Source organism: Salmo salar, chromosome ssa12, assembly GCF_905237065.1.
Source record: "Salmo salar chromosome ssa12, Ssal_v3.1, whole genome shotgun sequence".
Lineage (NCBI taxonomy): Eukaryota > Metazoa > Chordata > Actinopteri > Salmoniformes > Salmonidae > Salmo > Salmo salar.
The window spans coordinates 78,889,179-78,908,166 of NC_059453.1; the positions used below are offsets into that span (position 1 = coordinate 78,889,179).

Here is an 18,988-nt window from a genome sequence, read left to right on the forward strand (position 1 = left end):
AAAGGTTATCAGGTTTGATAGAGAAGGAGAGACGCTTACAGAGAATGATCTGTGTATCGCTGTATGCACCACTCTCTCACATATACTGATTCCAGTGAATGCATGCATACACGCACACTCACTCGTAGACGTGATTTAGAGCAACATGGATTGTTATTACAGTGTAATATAGACATTTGTCAATCTCTTTTGGATACAAATGTCTCTTTTGCAGCCCATCATGGTGATGGTTCTTTGGATGACCATGGGGTCACAGCTGGTTCATTGCAGAGTTGTTATTGAGCAAAATAATTACTGAATGCCTTCTTACTGGACAATGTGATGTTACAAAATCATATTGGTGCATTAGAAGCCTGAGATCATATTGATATTCAATGCAGACCTTCTTCCCTCAGAGCCCAAAATAGCTTCAGCAATTTGATGTTTCACTGCCACTGCCATTTGAGTTTTCACTCTGCAACAAGAAGATATTATTTTATCTTCATATGATTAGCCTGGTTGCTCATTGATGACAGGTACAGTGTTTAATCCAATTCTAGCCCACAAATTGAATCAGGATCAGACATTGATTTCAGAGCGCTGCTGCTGCTGAGCTGATGCAGAATGCACTGGAAGGAAGTGGTCAATCGTCAAAGTCAGCATCCCTTCTACAGCACCACTCTCTCTCTGTGACGTCAGAGTGCTGCTTGCCTCTTGGGCTGCCTGCATGCCTCCACTTAATACCCTCTCCTCTCTCCTTTCTCTCCTTTCTCTCTCTCGCTCTCTCTCTCTTTCTCTCTTTCTCTCTCTCTTTCTCTCTCTCTCTCTCTCTCTCTCTCTCTCTCTCTCTCTCTCTCTCTCTCTCTCTCTCTCTCTCTCTCTCTCTCTCTCTCTCTCTCTGTCTTTCTCTCTCTCTCTCCATCAATCCATCCATCCCCCATCCCTCTCCCCTGTTCTCCTCTAGCTCGTCCCCATTCTGCCCACCTGACCTGCTGAAATCCAATTAGAATAACTGGTACACAGCCCTGGAAGCACGGATGCGCTGTGCTTACCAAGCGCAAACTGCAGTCTCACTCACTCTGTCTCTCCTTCTATCTTCCGTCCTCTCGCTCTGCATCTTTTCCATCCCTCCCACTCTTATAAAAAATATTCACCCTTTCTGTCACTATCCCCTTTCCCTCTTGCTGGTCTAGCTGGTGCAGTTAGTCTCTCTAACTCCCCATTACAGTCTTGCGCTCACTCTCTCTCTCGCTCTCTCTCTCTTTCTCTCTCTCCCTCTCTCTCTCTTGCTCTCTCACTCTCCCTCCTGCGCTGCCTCCCTCCCTCTCTCCCGCCCTCATTGTGGAGATCTTTAAAGCTCCCAGCAGCACACAGTCCTCTCCTGCCTGGGAAACATGTCAGCCATTCTGGACCTGGACCAGATCGCATGCTCTGGGAATGCAGTGGTGAGTGCGTCTGACTGACACACCTCGCTGGGTTTAGTTTCACGGGGCTGGGTCAGGGTCTGGGTAGAGAGACCCTGGCTCTATGGGAGGGGCTGGTCTCCCTGGCTGGTTGGCAGAATACCTGCCTGCCTAACTGCCTCTTCTGACAGCCAGCTAAGCAGCTGAACCGTTTCAGAGTGCAGAGAGGCGTTTGTGCGGGTGGACACTGTATTTGTGTGTTTGAGTGCACTTACTGTCGAGACTGTTCGTAATTTGTGTGCTGGGGAGTACATGTTTGTGTGTGATTGAGTGCGTATATTTGTGCATGTGTGTGTTGTCAACATAGATGTTATTGTGCGTTGTAGGTGCATGTCAATATAATGGCATGAAATATGAATGTGCGTAAGCGTTCAGGAGTCTGAGCATACAGGAGAATATGGGTATGTGTCTGTCTGTGTGTGCTCGTCTCTGTACATACTGCATTTTTTGTGTCTGCGTTTGCCAAATCGTGAAGAGAAAATAGCTATTTTCTCTGTACAGATCAGTGGTGACAGACACCAGCTAAACAGGCCTTGCGATCCCTGTGTATGTATCCATATGAACTGCAACAGTCTGACAGTGAAAAGGAACTGATCTTTCACCCACATAGCAACAACAGATGTGTAGTCTGAAAGATATCCCACAAGTGCCTTTCCAGGCTAAATGCTGTTTTCAACCCCATGACATAGACAGGCTCTCTCTGGTCTTGAATTGCCAAAATAAAGGAAACACCAACATAAAGTGTCTTAATAGGGTGTTGGGCCACCATGAGCCAGAACAGCTTCAATGCGCCTTGGCATAGAAGTGTCTGGGACTCTATTGGAGGGATGCGACACCATTCTTCCATGAGAAATGCCATCATTTGGTGCTTTGTTGATGGTGGTGGAAAACGCTGTCTCAGGCGCCGCTCCAGAATCTCCCATAAGTGTTCAATTGAGTTGAGATCTGGTGACTGAGACAGACAGACACACACCCTTGGCAGGAAAAGGTGAGGCATGACACATTACTCTGCCTTTTCACTTTCCCTCACCTTTTCCTTCTCTCTCTCCTCACCCTCTCTCTTCTCACCCTTTCTCTCCTCACCCTCTCTATCCTCTCCCTCTCTATCCTCACCCTCTCTCTCCTCTCACCTCCTCCTCCGTCTCCCTCTCCTCATTATTTCCCTCTTTTCCTTCTCTGTGTGACTGTGTTTCCGTCTTTGGCAAATTCCTCTGGATGTCACTGCAGACACCTCTCAGCTTAGCCCTCCATCTGTTATAGATCGTTATCAGCCATCTCTGACAATACACAAACCTAAACCACACATTAACATTTTCCTCCATATTCTATGAAGTTTGTCTAAACCCCCATTGCAGAAGCCTAGTTCCACTGTTGTTAATTAAGGGTAAAAGGGTCGCAGCAGCCATTGCAGTGCTCACTACTCTTCCCCCTCCCTGTCCAGGCCAGCAGCCCCACCCCAGGTCTGTTTGCATCTGAGGCTCAACTGCGGTGTGTGTGTGCGTGTGTGTGTAAAGGGATAGAGGTGAAGGGAAGAAGAAAAACAGAGTGTGAGCATGTCTTACTCCTAGATAGATCAATACTACCCAAAGACAAGGATCTGAGGTACACTACATGACCAAAGGTATGTGGACATATGCTTGTCAAATATCTCATTCCAAAATCATGAGCATTAATATGGAGTTGGTCCCCCCTTTGCTGCTATAACATCCACTCTTCTGGGAAGGCTTTCCACTAGATGTTGGAAAATTGCTGCAGGGACTTGCTTCCATTCAGCCACAAGAGCATTAGTGAGGTTAGACACTGATGTTGGGCGATTAGGCCTGGCTCGCAGTTGGCGTTCCAATTCATCCCAAAGGTGTTCGATGGGGTTGAGGTCAGGGCTCTGTGCAGGCCAGTCAAGTTCTTCCACACCAATCTCGAAAACCACTTCTGTTTGGACCTCGCTTTGTGCACGAGGGCATTGTCATGCTGAAACAGGAAAGGGCCTTCCCCAAACTGTTGCCACAAAGTTGGAAGTGCAGAATCGTCCAGAATGTAATTGAATGCTGAAGCGTTAAGATCTCCCTTCACTGGAACTAAGGGCCCGAACCATGAAAAACAGCCCCAGACCATTATTCCTCCTCCACCAAATGTTACAGTTCGCACTATGCATTGGGGCAGGTCGTGTTCTCCTGGCGTTCGCCAAACCCAACATTTGTCCGTCGGACTGCCAGGTGGTGAAGCGTGATTCATCACTCCAGAGAACGCGTTTCCACTACTCCAGAGTCCAATGGTGGCGAGCTTTAAACCACTCCAGCCTACGCTTGGCATTGCACATGGTGTGCGGCTGCTCAACCCATTTCATGAAGCTCCCGACGAACAGTTCTTGTGCTGACGTTGTTTCCAGAGGCAGTTTGGAACTCGGTAGTGAGTGTTGTAAGCGAGGACAGAATATTTTTATGTGTTTCAGCACTCGGCGGTCCCATTCTGTGAGCTTCTGTGGTCTACTACTTCGCAGCTGAGCCATTGTTACTCCTAGACGTTTTCACTTCACAATAACAGCACTTACAGTTTACCGGGGCAGCTCTAGCAGGGCAGAAATGTGACGAACTGACTTGTTGAAAAAGTGGCATCCTATGATGGAGCAGTAAGGCCATTCTACTGCCAATGTTTGTCTATGGAGATTGCATGGCGGTGTGCTCGATTTTATACACATGTCAGCAACGGGTGTGGCAGAAATAGCCAAATCCACTCATTTGAAGGGGTGTCCACATACTTTTTAATATATACTGTAGATGACTGGATCTGAAGTAGATGACTGGATCTGAGGTAGATGACTGGATCTGAGGCAGATGACTGGATCTGAGGCAGATGACTGGATCTGAGGCAGATGACTGGATCTGAGGCAGATGACTGGATCTGAGGTAGATGACTGGATCTGAGGCAGATGACTGGATCTGAGGCAGATGACTGGATCTGAGGCAGATGATGTGTTTAACTTAACTTCTGGGGACCAGAAGTCCCCACAAGAATAGTAAACTAACAAAAATGTTACCAACTGGGCACATTTTGTTAGTACCCACAAGGTCAAATGCTATTACTAGTTGGAATTAGTGTTAGGGTTAGAATTAGGTTTAGGGTTAGGAGTAGAGTTAGGTTCAGGGTTAGTGTTAAGGTTAGCTTTTGGGGTTAAGGTTAGGGTAAGGGTTAGAGTTAGGTTTAGGTTTAGGGTTAGGGAAAATTCATTTTGAATGGGACTGAATTGTATGTCCCAACAAGGTTAGTTTTCCAAGACTGTGTGTGTGTGTGTGTGTGTGTGTGTGTGTGTGTGTGTGTGTGTGTGTGTGTGTGTGTGTGTGTGTGTGTGTGTGTGTGTGTGTGTGTGTGTGTGTGTGTGTGTGTGTGTGTGTGTATTGGTGTTGTGTGTGTGTGTGTGTGTGTGTCTGTGTGTTGGTGTTGTGTGTGAGTTCAAGTCTGCGTCTGGGTGTGTGTGTGTGTGTGTATTCATCCCATTTATTTGAATAATTGTTGTTTCCCCACTCATTGTGTCCTTGTTGCTATCCTCTTCTTAAACCCTAAAAACTCTCCTTCTGCAGCAACACAGAAGGGACTGTTTCAATTTTTAAAGTTATTCTTATTTTTTATACTACGTTCATATGTACAACAGATAATAGTAAAGGCATTAACCTGTTGCATGTGTCTTCATGTTTCTGTTCTGCTGTTTGTGTCTCCACTCTGTGAGTGTCTGGTTGATTATTACTGCATGTACTTGTCTCTGTCATTTCATTGAAGTCTTAATCTGACAATAACCTCATATTAGTGCATTTTAAAGCATAGAAAATGGCTGGTATGTCTGATTGAGATCTCAGACAGAGATACTGCTGCCTTGTCCTTGACAGGAAGGTTTAACCTTCACCATCTCCAGAGGAACTTTGATAGCCACCATTCTCATTTCTAAAATGGTGCCTGCTGCAGTATTCCCAGCCCTGATTCTGAGCAGAGGAGTCTCCCCTCTCTCTCTCTCTCTTTCTCTCTCTCTCTCTCTCTCTCTCTCTCTCTCTCTCTCTCTCTCTCTCTCTCTCTCTCTCTCTCTTTCTCTCTTTCTTTCTTTATTATTGATGACCACTGGGCCCTGAGACTAGGCCCAGCACTCCCTCATGCTGTTAAACACACACTCACACTCAGATACGCAGTCCCAAGTCATGCCGACCTTGCGCCGTGTTGGGGTGTGTGACGTCAGCAGATTCTGCTGTCACGAGTCTAGAAAGGTCCAGGATAGGTCTGTAGAACGTTTGGAGGCATGCCTGGGAATGATGCTGTTATTTTCTTGGTGTGTTACATCCCTTCCTGTTTCAAGTCATGATATCGATGAAGCTCAGTAAGATGGTAATTTATTGCTGTCTCATCTTTTTGGGCCTAATTTGCCCTACTCACCAAGACTCATTTACACTGACAACTTAATGCACCGACTTGGGATCATAATGTTATGGATGGCTGTAGTCTCTGTAGTCTCTTATAAAGATATTTCCGCACAGAGAGAGGCATAGAGAGAAATGAAGGCAGTTACAGTGTCTGAATTTTAATAGCGGAGGGTTACTCCTCCCTGCAGTGGCAGCTTTCAGAGAAGGCGATGATTCTAGATTTTTGCACAGTCATACCTCGGGAGCAGTGCATTTTAAAATCTCCAAGGGAACCAGCTGATCCTCTGCCCAGTGCTAACTCTCAGCTCCTCCTTGTCCCATCTGAGAGGGCTCTGGAAAGGAGACAGGAAGCTCTGTAGTCTGTACATACTCAATCATAAGTACTCACACATGATTGGATTTTCAATTTGTTTGGCATTTATTGTCTTTCTCATATCTGATTAATGATGTAGTAAGCTATTATTAGAATATGATCCATACATCTCTGTCCACATCCCACCCACTCCAGAGCCCCAACACAGACCCAGAGGCTCTTTGTGTAGATTGAAAAAGATTGGGTATGGAAAAACAATGTTTAAAATATCCTAGACCTCAAGGGCCTATTGGATCTGTCTGGCCACCAGGATGTCTCCCTCCCTACTTCCATACTGTTTACATCTGTCTACCATCACCCTGACCTATCTGTTCTCTCTGATTGGCTGCAGGAGCATGATATCGAGACTACCCATGGCGTGCTCCATGTGACCATGAGGGGCGTTCCCAAGGGCAACCGGCCAGTCATCCTCACCTACCATGACATCGGCCTCAACCGTGAGTGTGCAGATTAACCCGTGTAGCATTATCTAAGACATTATCTAAGACATTATCTAAGATGCAGTGTGGTTCTAAACATGTAACATAACTTCTATGAGTAATACTTGTAGGTTTATGCCATGGATCTGTGTTTGATGTATGATATGTACAGATTTGTGCCATTCTTGTGTATCTTGTTTCTAGATGCATTTTATTCTTTATCTCTTATGAATGGGTTTGCATTGCTATCTTTTTGTTCCTCTCTCTGTACAGATAAGTCATGCTTCAACACGCTGTTTAACTTTGAGGACATGCTGGAGATCACGCAGCACTTTGCTGTGGTCCATGTGGACGCCCCTGGACAGCAGGAGGCGGCACCACCCTTCCCCACAGGGTACCAGTACCCTACTATGGACGAACTGTCTGAGATGCTGCCCTCGGTTATGACTCAGCTCAAGTGAGTGACATGGACATTGACCAGTTGACTCATTAGGTTGTGATGGATAGACTGGAATGCCAGTAAGTTGGTGTTGCTGATGGTGTGATCTATTTCCTGATGTCCACAGGGTGAACAGTGTGATTGGGATTGGCGTGGGAGCAGGAGCCTACATCCTATCCCGGTTTGCAGTAAGTCTACATGACAGCAGCTCTCTCATCTGTCCATTTGAATTTTCTAAATCTCCTGTCTCTCTCAGTCTGGTCTATTACAGAGGTTGTATGTCAGTCTGTACATCAGTGCTTCACATCCAACCCATGCAGCAGCATTTCACCAGTCCTCTTGTCTATTATAAACCGTGCCATTCTGAGGGGGGGGGGGAAATCACCTTGTTTTACTCTCGATCTCTCACTGTCCCTCTCGTGTTCTTCCTCTTTCTGCACTCAATGCCTGTTTTTTATTTTTTTATTTTAGCTCTGCTGAATTCTCTCTCTACAAGAGAGCAGAAAGAGCACGTAGAGAAGGAGTAGAGAGAGCACTGAAAGATGGAGGAGGGGGCGTGGGGGTGGAATTAGTCTGGAGGATTTAGGAATCACAGAGTTGGATGTTCCTCTGGGGGTCTGCTCTCATTCAGAATGAATGAGGAAAATTAGATTTTCAAATTCCATCAGTTGGAATGAAATGGAAACAAGTTAGATTGGTAACAACTGTTGCTGCATTTGATTTAAAAACAGGACAAGCTTTCAGAGAAGTTGATGATTCTAGATTTTTGCACAGTCATACCTCGGGAGCAGTGCATTTTAAAATCTCCAAGGGAACCAGCTGATCCTCTGCCCAGTGCTAACTCTCAGCTCCTCCTTGTCCCATCTGAGAGGGCTCTGGAAAGGAGACAGGAAGCTCTGTAGTCTGTACATACTCAATCATAAGTACTCACACATGATTGGATTTTCAATTTGTTTGGCATTTATTGTCTTTCTCATATCTGATTAATGATGTAGTAAGCTATTATTAGAATATGATCCATACATCTCTGTCCACATCCCACCCACTCCAGAGCCCCAACACAGACCCAGAGGCTCTTTGTGTAGATTGAAAAACAAGATATCTTTTTAAAATGTTCTAGACCTCAAGGGCCTAGGAGTCCATTTATAAGGGTCACATAGTTGGATGTTCTTCTGGAGGTCTGCTCTCATTCTGAATTAATTCAATTTTCAAATTCCATAAAGGTAGTTTCAGGTAACTAGCATCTCAGCAGCCTCTGTTGATACATCTGGCCTTTCTTGAAAATGACAAAAGCTTGTAGCATTCTGAATGCAGTTTTAATGCCAATCACTACATCTCCCTAAGATGTTCATCATCATCATCATTCCTTCCTTACTATACCATTTATGAAGACTGGTATGCTCCTATACTGCTTCACCTCATGTTGGGGACTGACATGTTGTTCCTCTTGCCTGCAGCTGAACAACCCTACTCTGGTAGAGGGCCTGGTTCTGATCAACGTGGATCCGTGTGCCGAGGGATGGATCGACTGGGCTGCCTCCAAGGTCAGTAGTCCTCTAACCAATCACCCATCTCTGAATGCAAAGCCATAGATCCTTGTGATCTCCCAGAAGACTGTCACTTTAGCTATGCGTTATTTATAGACCGTGTCCTCTTTGTTTCTCAACAGCTCTCTGGGTGGACCAGTAACATTGTGGACACGGTGATGGCTCATCACTTCAGCACTGTAAGTATGATGGGTTGGCATCTGCCCACCTTTGACTAGGAGTTCCATTCACCTTTGGTAACCTGGTTTGAAAGTGAACATTTGTATAGTTTTAAAAGTGATATAAGACGACATCATGATACCATCCACACACATTCTGACGCCTTGTGTGTTCCTCCAGGATGAGCTGACAGACAACCAGGAGCTGGTCCAGACCTACCGCCTTCACATCGCCCAGGACATCAACCAGGACAACCTGGCCCTATTCTGTGCCTCTTACAACGGGTACGCTGGGCAGGAGTGGAGAGGGGGCAGGAATTCACTCCTGCCCACCATAGTCGTTGGCTCTACTACTGGCTGGATGAATGTGGCTTTAACCTTGTCTTTTTTTCTCCTTTTACAATAACAGTCGTCGGGATCTGGAAATTGAGAGGCCAGTCATTGGTCTTAATGAGGACACAGTGAACACACTGACGTGAGTTTCAACTGGTTTTACTGTGTTTTCGGCAGTATACAGAGACATCATGCCGATAGGGGCCACATGGGCGCGTGCCCCCTCAGATTTGTCCTGTTTAAAATAATTATTATAATAATACAATAAATAAATACTACTAGCCACCTAGCAGCCTCCGATGTTTGGGGTGAATGGCACTACTGGCAGTATGCATTTCTATGCTCAAGCAGAACCTCCTCTTCCCCTCCAGGTGCCCTTCTCTGTTGGTGGTTGGAGACACATCTCCTGCAGTGGAGGCAGTGGTGAGTTAGTTAGGGTGGTTGTTGTTTGGCTTGTGATTATAGATCATGCACTTCTACATGCCTGTGTATATATAGTAGGATGATGGAACTAAATGTTGAATATCACTTCCTTTATGTAATGAATTTTGTTAATTTACTCTCTTTAAACTTGTTTCAGGTGGAGTGCAATTCCAGGTTAAATCCAACCAAGACTACACTGTTTAAGGTGAGGCGAAGCATGTTATATCCTGTGTGTGTTATGCATTTTCCTCCTGAATAATCAATATTATATGCTAAGCTATTGCATCACGTGTAGCGACTCAGAAGTTCTCTCTTTCTCCCCCTTCTCTCTGTAGATGGCTGATTGTGGAGGCTTACCTCAGGTTGTGCAGGTGAGGTTTGATGATCTGAAAGTTATTATATGCTTATATAGCTTTTTAAATCATTATCATAAAAATATATATTTTTGATAACTAACTTACTGTAATCTCCTCCACAGCCAGGGAAACTGGCAGAGGCCTTCAAGTACTTTGTTCAGGGTATGGGTTATAGTAAGTACATAACTCTCTTACTTTTCATTCTAAATGTGTGATCTCGATAACCACTCCTTTCTAGCATACAAAAAAATATATATATATATTGACTCTGGCCACTTTACTCTCTGGAACTTTACTCTTATTGATTATCCACTAACAAGCTGTTGTACGTATTTGTGGTTAAGATCTGTGTTCTCTATGTATTTCCTGTTGACGTGAGAAAAATAACAACTATTGCTCAATTAAGTATTGTTTTTATCACGGTTTCCCATGAGCCTTTGCCAGACCCCCTCCTGGGTTTGGAGTGTAGCCAATGGTTTCTGAAAAGACCCTTTGTTTGTCACACTGGTCACGGAGAGGAGGCCGCCCCTCACGCCTCACAGCTGCCAATTCCTCTTTCATCTTTGCAGTGTTGCATAGCCTCAGTTGTCAGTAGGTGAGAAATTGTGATTGTAGCATGAATGACTAGCACCAAAGATGTGCTGAACAGCAATTGACTTCCTGTTCAACTCTGCGTGGGAGAGACTCTCTCGACTTGCCTTGTGTACTTTTCTTTTCTACCCAAACTGTTTAAGATGCATCTCCTCCTGTGACACAAAGCAAAGCGCAGACTTAAACAGGCTCTATGTACTCTATAAATCTCAAATTAACTTAAAATTGACGGCACCTAAACGTGCCTTACAATCAGCGATTTCCCCTTCTAGAATGCTAGCACAAATTATGGTTTAGTCAGGAATAGCCATGGACCAAAAGAGAAAAGCTAACTTTTTGAAAGGTGAGATCACGTCGATGGTAGAGGAGATTGAAGACAGGCAACACGTATTATTCGGTGGACTAAATAGTGGGTTGACAAACAAAGCGAAACAGGTAGCTTGGGAGTGTGTCGCCGCTGCAGTGAACGAGGTGGGGCAGCAAGACAGAGCTGTGGCTGATGTGAAAAAGAAATGCTCTGACCTTAAACTGCAAGGGAAGAAAAGAATATCCATACATAACCAGCAGGAAAATCACTTGGGTCAAGTCTAGACTTTTTTATTTTTTAAAATGTTATTTCACCTTTATTTAACGAGGTGGGCCAGCTGAGAACAAGTTCCCATTTACAACTGCGACATGGCCGAGATAAAGCAAAGCAGTGCAACAAAAACAACAACACAGAGAAATAAAATAGAAAAAGTCTATATACAGTGTGTGCAAATGTGTGAGGAGGTAAGGCAATAAATAGGCCAAAGTAGCAAAGAAATTACAATTTATCAAATTAACACTGAAGTGATAGATGTGCAGATGATGATGTGCAAGTAGAAATACTGGTGTGCAAAAGAGCAAAAAAGTTAATAAAAACAATATGGGGATGAGGTAGGTTGATTGGATGGGCTATTTACAGATGGGCTGTGTACATGTAACAGTATAGCTTCCGTCCCTCTCCTCGCCCCTACCTGGACTCAAACCAGGGACCCTCTGCACACATCAACAACTGACACCCACAAAGCATCGTTATCCATCGCGCCACAAAAGCCGCAACCCTTGCAGAACAAGGGAAACAACTACTTCAAGGTCTCAGAGCGCTATTAGCTCGCACCACCACTAACTAGCTAGCCATTTCACATCGGTTACATACAGCTGCAGCGATTGGTAAGTTGCTCATATAGCTGATGCTTAAAGTTAGTGAGGGAGATATGTCTCCAACTTCAGCGATTTTTGCAATTTGCTCCAGTCATTGGCAGCAGAGAACTGGAAGGAAAGGCGGCCAAAGTAGGTGTTGGCTTTGGGGTTGACCAGTGAGATATACCTGCTGGAGCGCGTGCTACGGGTGGGTGTTGTTATGGTGACCAGTGAGCTGAGATAAGGTGGACCTTTACCTAGCAAAGACTTATAGATGACCTGGAGCCAGTGGGTCTGGCGACGAATATGTAACGAGGGCCAGCCAACGAGAGCATACAGGTCGCAGTGGTGGGTGGTATATGGGGCTTTGGTGACAAAACGGAGGGCACTGTGATAGACTGCATCCAGTTTTCTGAGTACAGTGTTGGAGGCTATTTTGTAAATGACATCGCCGAAATTGAGGATCGGTAGGATAGTCAGTTTTACGAGGGTATGTTTGGCAGTGTGAGTGAAAGAGGCTTTTTTGCGAAATAGGAAGCCGATTCTAGATTTAATTTTGGATTGGAGATGTTTAATATGAGTCTGGAAGGAGAGATTACAGTCTAGCCAGATTTGTAGTTGTCCACATATGCTAAGTCAGAACCGTCCAGAGTAGTGATGCTAGTCGGGCGGGCAGGTGTGGGCAGCGATTGGTAGAAAAGCATGCATTTAGTTTTACTAGTGTCTAAGAGAAGTTGGAGGCCACTGAAGGAGTGTTGTATGGCATTAAAGCTTGTTTGGAGGTTTGTTAACACAGTGTCCAAAGAAGGGCCAGATGTATTGTCACGGTTGTCGTGGGTAATGGAGGACCAAAATGCAGCAGGCATGTGTACGCTCATCTTGACATTTATTAACTCAGAATGAACACACCAAAACAACGAAACAGTCTTGAAAGGCTCACTCGGCAAAACAAGAAACAATCTCCCACAAATACACAGACAAACACACCCAACTAATATAGGACTTCCAATCAAAGGCAACACCACACAGCTGCCTTCAATTGGAAGTCCACCCCAATTAACTCAACATAGAAATAGATTACCTAGACTAAACAGAATTACATAAACAAGGAACAGTGCCCAAAAACCCCGGAATACATAAATCAAATGCCCTTTTTAGAAAAACCACCACCCCGAACCACATAAACCAAATACCCTCTGCCACGTCCTGACCAAACTACAATAACAATTAATCCTTATACTGGCCAGGACGTGACATGTATACAGAATGGTGTCGTCTGCGTAGTGGTGGATCAGGGAATCACCCTCAGCAAAAGCGACATCATTGACATATACAGAGAAAAGAGTCTGCCCGAGAATTGAACCCTGTGGTACCCCCATAGAGACTGCCATAGGTCCGGACAACAGGCCCTCCGATTTGACACACTAAACTTTATCTGAGAAGCAGTTGGTGAACCAGGCCAGGCAGTCATTTGAGAAACCAAGGCTGTTGAGTCTGCCGATAAGAATACGGTGATTGACAGAGTCGAAGGCCTTGGCCAGGTCGATGAAGACGGCTGCACAGTACTGTCTTTTATCGATAGCGGTTATGATATCGTTTAGTACCTTGAGTGTGGCTGAGGTATACCTGTGACCAGCTCGAAAACCGGATTGCACAGCGGAGAAGGTACGTGGGATTCGTGATCTGTTTGTTAACTTGGCTTTCGAAGACTTTAGAAAGGCAGGGCAGGATGGATATAGGTCTGTAACAGTTTGGGTCTAGAGTGTCACCCCCTTTGAAGAGGGGGATGACCGTGGCAGCTTTCCAATCTTTAGGGATCTCGGACGATATGAAAGAGAGGTTGAACAGACTGGTAATAGGGGTTGCAAAAATGGCGACAGATCATTTTAGAAAGAGAGGGCCCAGATTGTCTAGCCCAACTGATTTGTACAGGTCCAGGTTTTGCAGCTCTTTCAGAACATCTGCTATCTGGATATGGGCGAAGGAGAAGCTGGGGAGGCTTGGGCAAGTAGCTGCGGGGGGTGCGGAGCTGTTAGTCGGGGTTGGGGTAGCCAGGAGGAAAGCATGGCCAGCCGTAGAGAAATTCTTATTGAAATTCTCGATTATCGTGGATTTACCGGTGGTGACAGTGTTTCCTAGCCTCAGTGCAGTGGGCAGCTGGGAGGAGGTGCTGTTATTTTCCATGGACTTTACAGTGTCCCAGAACTTTTTGGAATTAGTGCTACAGAATGCAAAGCTAGCCTTAGCTTTCCTAACTGACTGTGTATATTGGTTCCTGACATCACTGAAAAGTTGCATATCACGGGGGATATTTAATGCTAATGCAGAATGCCACAGGATGTTTTTGTGCTGATCAAGGGCAGTCAACTCTGGGGTGAACCAAGGGCTATATCTGTTCTTAGTTCTACATTTTTGAATGGGCATGCTTATTTAAGATGTTGAGGAAAGCACTTTTAAAGAGCAACCAGGCATCCTCTACTGACGGAATGAGGTCAATATCCTTCCAGGATACCCGGGCCAGGTCAATTAGAAAGGCCTGCTCGCTGAAGTGTTTTAGGGAGCATTTGACAGTGATGAGGGGTGGTTGTTTGACCGCGGACCCATAGCGGGTGCAGGCAATGAGGCAGTGATCGCTGATATCCTGATTGAAAACAGCAGAGGTGTATTTGGAGGGCAAGTTGGTCAGGATAATATCTATGAGGGTGCCCATGTTTACGGATTTAGGGTTGTACCTGGTGGGTTCCTTGATCATTTGTGTGAGATTCAGGGCATCTAGCTTAGATTGTAGGACTGCCGGGGTGTTAAGCATATCCCAGTTTAGGTCACCTAGCAGAGCAAACTCTGAAGATATATGGGGGGCAATCAATTCACATATGGTGTCCAGGGCACAGCTGGGAGCTGAGGGCAGTCTATAACAGGAGGCAACAGTGAGAGACTTGTTTCTGGAGAGATTCATTTTTAAAATTAGAAGCTCGAACTGTTTGGGCATAGACCTGGAAAGTAAGACAGAACTTTGCAAGCTATCTTTGCAGTAGATTGCAACTCCTCCCCCTTTGGCAGTTCTATCTTGACTGAAAATGTTGTAGTTGGGGATGGAAATCTCAGAATTATTGGTGGCCTTCCTAAGCCAGGATTCAGACACGGCAAGGACATCAGCGTTGACGGAGTGTGCTAAAGCAGTTAGTAAAACAACGTTATGAGGAGGCTTCTGATGTTAACATGCATGAAACCAAGGCTTTTACGCTTACAGAAGTCAACAAATGAGAGGGCCTGGGGACACGCAGGGCCTGGGTTAACCTCCATATCACCCGAGGAACAGAGGAGGAGTAGGATGAGGGTACGGCTAAAGGCTATCAAAACTGGTCGTCTAGTGCGTTGGGGACAGAGAATAAAAGGAGCAGATTTCTGGGCGTGGTAGGATAGATTCAGGCCATAATGTACAGTATGGTAGGGTATGGGTACAGTGAAGGTAAACCTCGGCATTGAGTGACGATAAGAGAGGTTGCATCTCTGGACGCACTAGTTATGCTGGGTGAGGTCACCGCATGTGTGGGAGGTGGGACAAAAGAGGTATCTGAGGCATGTTGCACTGGACTAGGGGCTCCGCAGTGAACTAAAACAATGATAACTATCCTAAACAACAGTATACAAGGCATATTGACAGAGAGAGACATAAAGCGAGGTATAAAGCAATCACGTGTTGATTGGGAGAGCTAGCTAAGACAACAACAGGTAAGACATCAGCAGCTTATCGCTACTTTGCGTAGAGATAAGATAATTTCCACGTCAAAGTAAGGTTTTATAAATAACTACTTATACGTGGTTTTCTGCGTAAGTCATACTTAAGATCAAAATTGATCGTAAGTCTGTTTTATAAATGAGGCCCCAGCACAGTATTTCTATGGTACTAGGCTCTTCTGTTTCCTCCCCCAGCCTTCCTCAGTGGGAGCACAGAATCACTCCCTACAGAGGAAATGTCACAGCCAGAGTAGAGTTGATTAAAGCCTCTTCTCATGCAGAGAAGGGTTCTGAATAGAAATAATAACTCAGCATGACATCAAACACCTTTCTGTGGTTACAGTTTCTCACAGTCGTGTAGCACAATAGATATCAAGACGACATTTTTACATAGCAGTATGAATGAGACAAGATGCTGTTTATCTTTCATCATCATCTTAGTATGAGTAATTCTGCTTTGTCCCTTTGGGCTATCTCTGTCTCTCCTCTACCTACCCCAGATAGAATCAGACCCAGGAAGAACACATATTTTCTTTCCTTTGTCTCTGTGGTATACAACAGTTGTCTTTCCCTTAAAAATTACTTATATTCATTACCTGCTCTTTCATGAACCTTACTCCCTTTCAATATGTTCTCCTTTCTTCTTCTTTCAATCCTTTCCTCCCTCCATCAATGCTAACAGTTCCCTACGTTCTTCTCAGTCACCTGAGCAACGAATCAGGTACCAGGTTTTAAAGCAGTAGCAGTTGTAGACCAGTTGGCCTCGTACCAGTCTCCATTCAGCCTAACACACATTAGATGAATGTCAAGGTATGCTCAGAAAGTCATGACATATTGGTATTTTCAGTCATCTGTATTGTTCAATTAAGTGGAGAACTGTCTGCATACTTTGACATTTTGTTAGGTGGTTATGTTGCTCCTGTAAGCATCGATCTGCTTCTGACTGCCCTAAGTTTGATATGTTTTTCCTATTGTTACACAAGGTGCTAGTTTTGCTTAATTTTGTCTTCATTTATATGTTTTTTCTGTGCTTTATGCTCTTATTGTATTGCCTTAATTGCAAGGCATTCTTGTCAGCGTCTTTGGCTTGCATACTGTATTTAAGCTTTTTCTTTATTTTATCGGTGCCTTTATTTCCTCAGATTTGTCTGCATGGTGAATATCTTCCGTATTTGTATGATTTATTAATGTAATTCCCAAACAGAGGGAACACGTCATAATGCTTCCTGCATTGCATGAAGTGCTCTACATTGTGACTGGAATGTTAACACTGTGTTGTGTTGTAGTGCCCACGGCTGGAATGACTCGTCTGGCCCGATCCCGCACCACCTCCTCTACCAGCATCACCTCCATGGACAGCAGCCGCAGCCGCAACCTCAACAACCTGCTGGAGGGAGCCAACACCACCGGAGGCCTGGACAACCAGCCTGGGCCCCAGACCATGGAGGTCTCCTGCTAAACCTCCCCATCTCTTCCTCACTCCACACCGGGTAGCAGCCCTCAGTGGTGCCCCTATCCTCCTCCAGTAACTTATGTCTCCCTGTCTCTCTCTCCAACCCTGCTCCTAAGCTACTCAATGCCAGGGGGTTCTGTGATGAATTGTGTGATTAATATGAGAATATATATACAAATGCATATTAAATATTATACTGTATACACGTCAAACTTCTAGTCACAAGCGGAGGGGACAAAATAAAGAATGAGTCAGATATACATATACTGTATACTCAAAGGGTCTAGAGATGGTACGATCCCCCACCCATCATTTGATATGTGTGCATGTCTCCTTGTGCAAAGTGAATCTGGAGACTTGCTCTTCCAGATTCAATTACTATATGTCCCTCCTCTTATTTTGTTTTTCCCATTATTGCCTTTCACCTATTTTATTTATTTGGTTACCCATGTGTCTGTGTGTAGAGGATTGGTTCCCGCGTCACAGGAGTGGTTGAAGAGTCCCATCTCTCACATCCACTGTAGCCCAAACACACACTCCCTCCTCAGTCCTTCTCTATTCCTCTTATCTAGAACACATTTACACTAAATACCTACATTCATTGCACATATTTAGACCACTTTTTTAATTGATATTTTTTACGTTGTGAACTGTGAACACACGCCTCCTTTGATTGTGTGGCAAAGTGTAGATGTGTGATTTACTGTACTGTACCTTGCTGCACTGCTCTGTTCTGCCGAGTCACTCCATTCACACTGTAGAATGATCACTCAAGCTGGGTACAAAACATAATATTCATGATTTTCAATACATTTCTCTGCATTGTGTTCTTTTCCCAGGTGTATGTGACAAAAAAACACATTAACAAATATATAGTGGCCCAAATGACAGAATGAATTCACTGTATTTTGGTTGGACTAGGACATTATACTTGCTTTTTAGGAGGAATATGGAAAAGCATAAAGAAAGGCAATAGGAAAGAACTGTGGGCCAATGTGATTGTGTAGATTAAATTCTCCTTTCATCTGTGTGTTTTAAAAATGCTTTTTCTTTTGTAATTGATGTCATCTTTTTCCTTTTTCTGTTTTACACTTTTGTAGTTTTTTTAGTCTGTTGACTCATCTCTTGAGTAGACATACACAACGAATAACAACTTCAGCCTGTTATGATGTGGAAATGTGTGTTCAGTCTTCACTGAGGTCAGTGGTGCTTCCCACTGTCTGCTGATTCAACTCATTTATACTAGTGTACTACTAAATAAAGCTAGAAGATGAAAAATAGTTCCTTTGCTTTGTTTATACCTTGTGTTTCCACGATAACACTCAATCTAATACTAGCAAAGGGTTAAGAAAAATAATCTGCATTTCAGATTAAAACAGGTGACATACTTCTGTTTTGTCTTGAATTAATCAAATTAACTACCATCTAACAACTCCAGGAATCACATGCTGTCCAGGCTTTTGTACCTCCGTGCTATCCGAGACTTGATGTTATCATAAATTAAGGCAAACCGTGCCTTGTACAGTAGGTGTGCCTTACATCCTGAGTCGGAACTTTCCCTCTCTTTGTTGTCCTCTAAAAGTTCATTCTTGCATACCGAAAAATGTAGTGTCGATAAACCGCTTGAGAACATCACTGTCTCTTCTTACTTTCTCGTTGTGTTGTGTAGTTTGAATACGCAGATCTTCCTCCATTACATGATCGATTGTCATACTCGAGTAAAAGTAAAGATACCTTAATAGAAAATGACTCAAGTAAAAGGGAAAGTCAACCAGTAAAATACTACTTGAGTAAAAGTATTTGGTTTTAAATATACTTAAGTATCAAAAGTAAATGTAATTGCTAAACTATACTTCAGTGTCAAAAGTAAAAGTACTAATGATTTCAAATTCCTTATATTAGGCAAACCAGACAGCACCATGTTCTTGTTTTTTTAATTTACGGATAACCAGGGGCACACTCCAACACTCAAACATCATTTACAAATGAAGCATTTGTGTTTAGTGAGTCCGCCAGATCAGAGGCAGTAGGGATGACCAGGGATGTTCTCTTGATAAGTGCGTGAATTGGACCATTTTCCTGTCCTGCTAAGCAGTCCAAATGTTACGAGTCTTTTGGGTGTCAGGGAAAACGTATGGAGTAAAAAGTAGAT

The 18,988-nt window shown here is 44.2% G+C and overlaps 1 protein-coding gene across 3 annotated transcripts in view; it reads left to right on the forward strand.

Annotated features, from left to right (window-relative positions):
• LOC106565784 (protein NDRG3) overlaps nucleotides 1-18,116 on the forward strand; it is a 57,593-nt gene extending 39,477 nt beyond the window's left edge. The window contains exons 1-14 of one of the 3 annotated variants that reach the window (XM_014133297.2): nucleotides 1,041-1,424; nucleotides 6,547-6,652; nucleotides 6,908-7,091; nucleotides 7,201-7,261; nucleotides 8,531-8,617; nucleotides 8,743-8,799; nucleotides 8,960-9,063; nucleotides 9,188-9,253; nucleotides 9,483-9,534; nucleotides 9,692-9,739; nucleotides 9,870-9,905; nucleotides 10,013-10,064; nucleotides 16,066-16,104; nucleotides 16,670-18,116. In XM_014133297.2, the coding sequence (XP_013988772.1) occupies nucleotides 1,374-1,424; nucleotides 6,547-6,652; nucleotides 6,908-7,091; nucleotides 7,201-7,261; nucleotides 8,531-8,617; nucleotides 8,743-8,799; nucleotides 8,960-9,063; nucleotides 9,188-9,253; nucleotides 9,483-9,534; nucleotides 9,692-9,739; nucleotides 9,870-9,905; nucleotides 10,013-10,064; nucleotides 16,066-16,104; nucleotides 16,670-16,842 (1,116 nt within the window). In that variant the 5' untranslated portion in view covers nucleotides 1,041-1,373 and the 3' untranslated portion in view covers nucleotides 16,843-18,116. Of the gene's footprint in view, nucleotides 1-1,040; nucleotides 1,425-6,546; nucleotides 6,653-6,907; nucleotides 7,092-7,200; nucleotides 7,262-8,530; nucleotides 8,618-8,742; nucleotides 8,800-8,959; nucleotides 9,064-9,187; nucleotides 9,254-9,482; nucleotides 9,535-9,691; nucleotides 9,740-9,869; nucleotides 9,906-10,012; nucleotides 10,065-16,065; nucleotides 16,105-16,669 lie in introns of those variants that run through there. The other 2 variants (XM_014133296.2, XM_014133298.2) reach the window with 2 other exon arrangements.
• The last annotated feature ends 872 nt before the right edge of the window (nucleotides 18,117-18,988 follow it).